Raw genomic sequence first — 3,266 nt, forward strand, 5'->3', positions numbered from 1 at the left:
TGACCGGGGACGTGAAACGCCTGTGGGTGTCTGGAGGCGGAAATCTGCGCCATCAGCGCTCGTATGCGGTCAACGCGTGGGTCCAGGCAATGTGGGCTAGCGAGGGCCTGCAGGACCGAGAGGCAATCGGTGTAAAGGAACGTCGGTTGCCGAGAGGCAGAGGACCGTAAGTATATGAGGGCCTCCGTAAAAGCGACAATCTCAGTGCAATAGGCACTGGTTGCGCCCTGAACTTGGTAACGACCAACGGCTTTGATGGTGGTGCCGCGACCGAACACAACGTACGCGGCTCCCGATGACAAGGACGTGTGGGAACCGTCGGTATACACATGGAGGCCCCGGTCTCGGGCCATCGCCCGGGCCTGCTGCACCGAGAGCCGGCAGACCGGTCTCTCCTGGGGCGTTTGTGCCTTGTGTCTCGTCCACCGGTCTATCGGGAGCGCTACGTTGTCGGCGTCGTATCATTTGCCGTCGCACTCAATGGACTGCCTCAAAACAAACAAGATGAGCTCTTGATTAAGGCGGCGCAATTCGAGTTCGATCGGTGGCGCGTGCAAAAGAAGCTGCAGCGCAGCAGTGCGCGTGGTCTTGTACGTGCCGGTCAGTGCTAGAAGCACCGAGCGCTGCACCGACAGTATGCGACTGCGCCGGCGGCAGTCAGGCCGTTCGGGCCACCAGATAGGGGACGCATAAGCGATGGCCGGTAGTACCGCGTACAACAGGCGCACGTCTGATGGTATGACGGTACCGGCCATGTTCTTGAACGTCACGATCTTAGCCGCGAGGTGTTCGGCCTTCGTGCGCAGGTGGTCTGCGTGCGCGAAAAAGTTCAGGCGTCGGTCGAACACGACTCCCAGCACGCGGAGCGTGTCTACGAACGTGAGACCTTTTCCCGACGCCTCCGCCCGCACCATGGGATGGACGCGTTCCATTCCTCCCACGCCATGGGAGAAAAGGACGCAGAAAGTCTTTTCGCGACTTAGACGCACCTTAGCGCCGGACGTCCATGCCTCAACGCGCCTCAAGACCTCGGATCCCGTCTCTCCGAGACTCTGGCGAGTCTTGCCCGAGATAAGGATCACGGTATCGTCGGCGTAAGCTTGCACAGATACGCCAGGGGCATGTCCAGTGAGAGGAGACCATGGATTACCACATTCCCGAGGAGCGGCGATTTTGGGGACTCCTGAGGGCTGCCCAACGAAGGCCGGTCGTGGGCCTCTCTCGCGTCCGACGTAAAGGCCACCGTTCTGTCGCACAGAAAAGTCCGCAAAAGATGGTAGAGGCGGGACGGGAGGCCACGATCGCGAAAGAACTGGAGCACGAGGGGGTGCCAGACACTGTCGAACGCCCCCTGAAAATCGAGCGACATTAAAACGGCCGGCGTCTTATCTCTTTTGAGGCGTACGAGGTGATCGTAAAGGCGGTGTAACGCCAACACCGCACTTTTGCCGTACGTAAATCCGTACCGTTGTGGGTGGATGTGGCCTCCGCGCAAGAGCAAGTAATACAGCCGGCCGTTAATTAGTCGCTCGAAAACCTTTCCCAACACAGAGGTAACGCATATGGGCCTGTACGACGTCGTCGAGTCGAGGGAGCGGCCGGGTTTGCGAATGAATATAATGCGCCCGCGTTTCCACTGAGGCGGGAAGTGACCAAGACGCATGGCAGAGATAAAAAAACCAGAATAAGTACGTGCTATGCACTCTTCCCAGGCACTTCACCACGGGGGGGGGGGGGGGCGACAGGCCATCGGGCCCCGGTGCCGATTTGTCCCGCATCTGGTGGACCACCGCGTTTAATTCCGCGTATGTTAACGGCACGCCCTGGTCCCGCGTGACGTACGGTGCGCTTACGTACGACCGGTCAGGGCCGTCTGTCGCCGGGTCGTCCACCGCAACCTGCGTCTGCAGAAGCAGGGCCGCCGACTCTAAGTGAGTAGTTGTCCGTGAACCGTCGGGTCGGACTAGCGGGGGGAGTACCTGGTCGACACGCACCTTCCCGAAAGCCTGGTTATAAGGGGCCGAAAAGACGGACTTTCGGGAACATTCGTCGCAAAACCCACGCATGTATGCCTCACGGGCCTGCGCCGTGGTACGCCGAAACGCGGCTAGAAGACCGCTATACTGTGAGCGAAAGATGGCGCGTAGGGCATCGTCCTTGCAGCGCTGGAACCTTCGGCGTGCTGCATTGACGCGTTTGCGTTCCAATGCGAGCTGCGGCGTCCACCACGGGTTCCCCCACCGTGAGTGAGAGGCCGGGCGGAGATGCTTACGATGGTGTGCATCCATGACTTGATAGAATTGAGTAAGGACGAAGTCGAGGGCTTGCGCCGAACGAACTTCCGCGCGCGTTATGCGGGTGAACCATGGGTCTCTACCGACGGCCTGCAACATTTGGGCTCTCGCGTAAGTAGTTAAGCGCTGAGTAGTTAAGTCACTGCGCCGCAGTGCGCACCGGTCAGCGCCGCGGCGTACTTTGTGCGTACGCCCGGCGACATCGGAGAAGGCGCTCCGCGCACGCCCGAACAACACGGGCCGGCCATGCGTCCAGAGACCGCGCCAGAACCAGAGGACGCTCCGCCATTGTGTCCGCTGCTTCATTTAGAGTTATTCCAGTATGACCTGGTACCCAAACCAAACGGACAACACGTACATGGTTGGGCATATATGTATATTATTCTGACAGGCAGCTCGATGACTTTGGTACTGTCAAAGCAGCGCAAACTGACAGAGTCGGTCAATATAACCACTGAAGAAATAGATGCTGGGAGTTTGCGTAATGCCAGAATAATTGCCATTAATTCTGCCTGGAATATAGGCGTAAAATTGGGCAGTCGAAGAGAAAAGGACCAGTTTAATGCTGTTGAATAAATGCCCACTCCTGCCTTCTCATCTGCAACGGAGGCATCTGTGGCTATGACTGAACTTATCCGTAGACCCATTCTTCAATATGCCTATATAAAACCCGCTGTATTAGTTTCACAAGGTTTGAAGTGAGCGAAATAGGTCTAATATTGTGGATTGCATAGCCAGCGCCCTGTTTTTTAAGTAGTGGAATTACTTTGGCGACTTTCTACTCGGGATGAATCCATGCGTTTTCTATAGAAAAATTTATAAAGTTAAGAATATCGCTGGGAGACAACTCAAACAAAATTTTTATCATGCCTGTAGTTATATTGTCAGGACCTAGAGATGAAGCTGGCAATGACTTTACTATTTCTGATATCTCTTCTAATGTGGTTGCCTTATATTCATTAGATTTTCCTG

At 56.2% G+C, this 3,266-nt stretch overlaps 1 protein-coding gene across 1 annotated transcript; it reads right to left on the reverse strand.

Annotated features, from left to right (window-relative positions):
• Positions 1-461: 461 nt before the first annotated feature.
• Positions 462-932, reverse strand: LOC119385305 (uncharacterized). Its single transcript, XM_037652772.1, has one exon. It carries the CDS (start codon positions 930-932, stop codon positions 462-464), a length of 471 nt encoding a protein of 156 aa, XP_037508700.1.
• Positions 933-3,266: the final 2,334 nt, after the last annotated feature.

The sequence above is a fragment of the Rhipicephalus sanguineus genome, chromosome 3 (genome assembly GCF_013339695.2).
Source record: "Rhipicephalus sanguineus isolate Rsan-2018 chromosome 3, BIME_Rsan_1.4, whole genome shotgun sequence".
Lineage (NCBI taxonomy): Eukaryota > Metazoa > Arthropoda > Arachnida > Ixodida > Ixodidae > Rhipicephalus > Rhipicephalus sanguineus.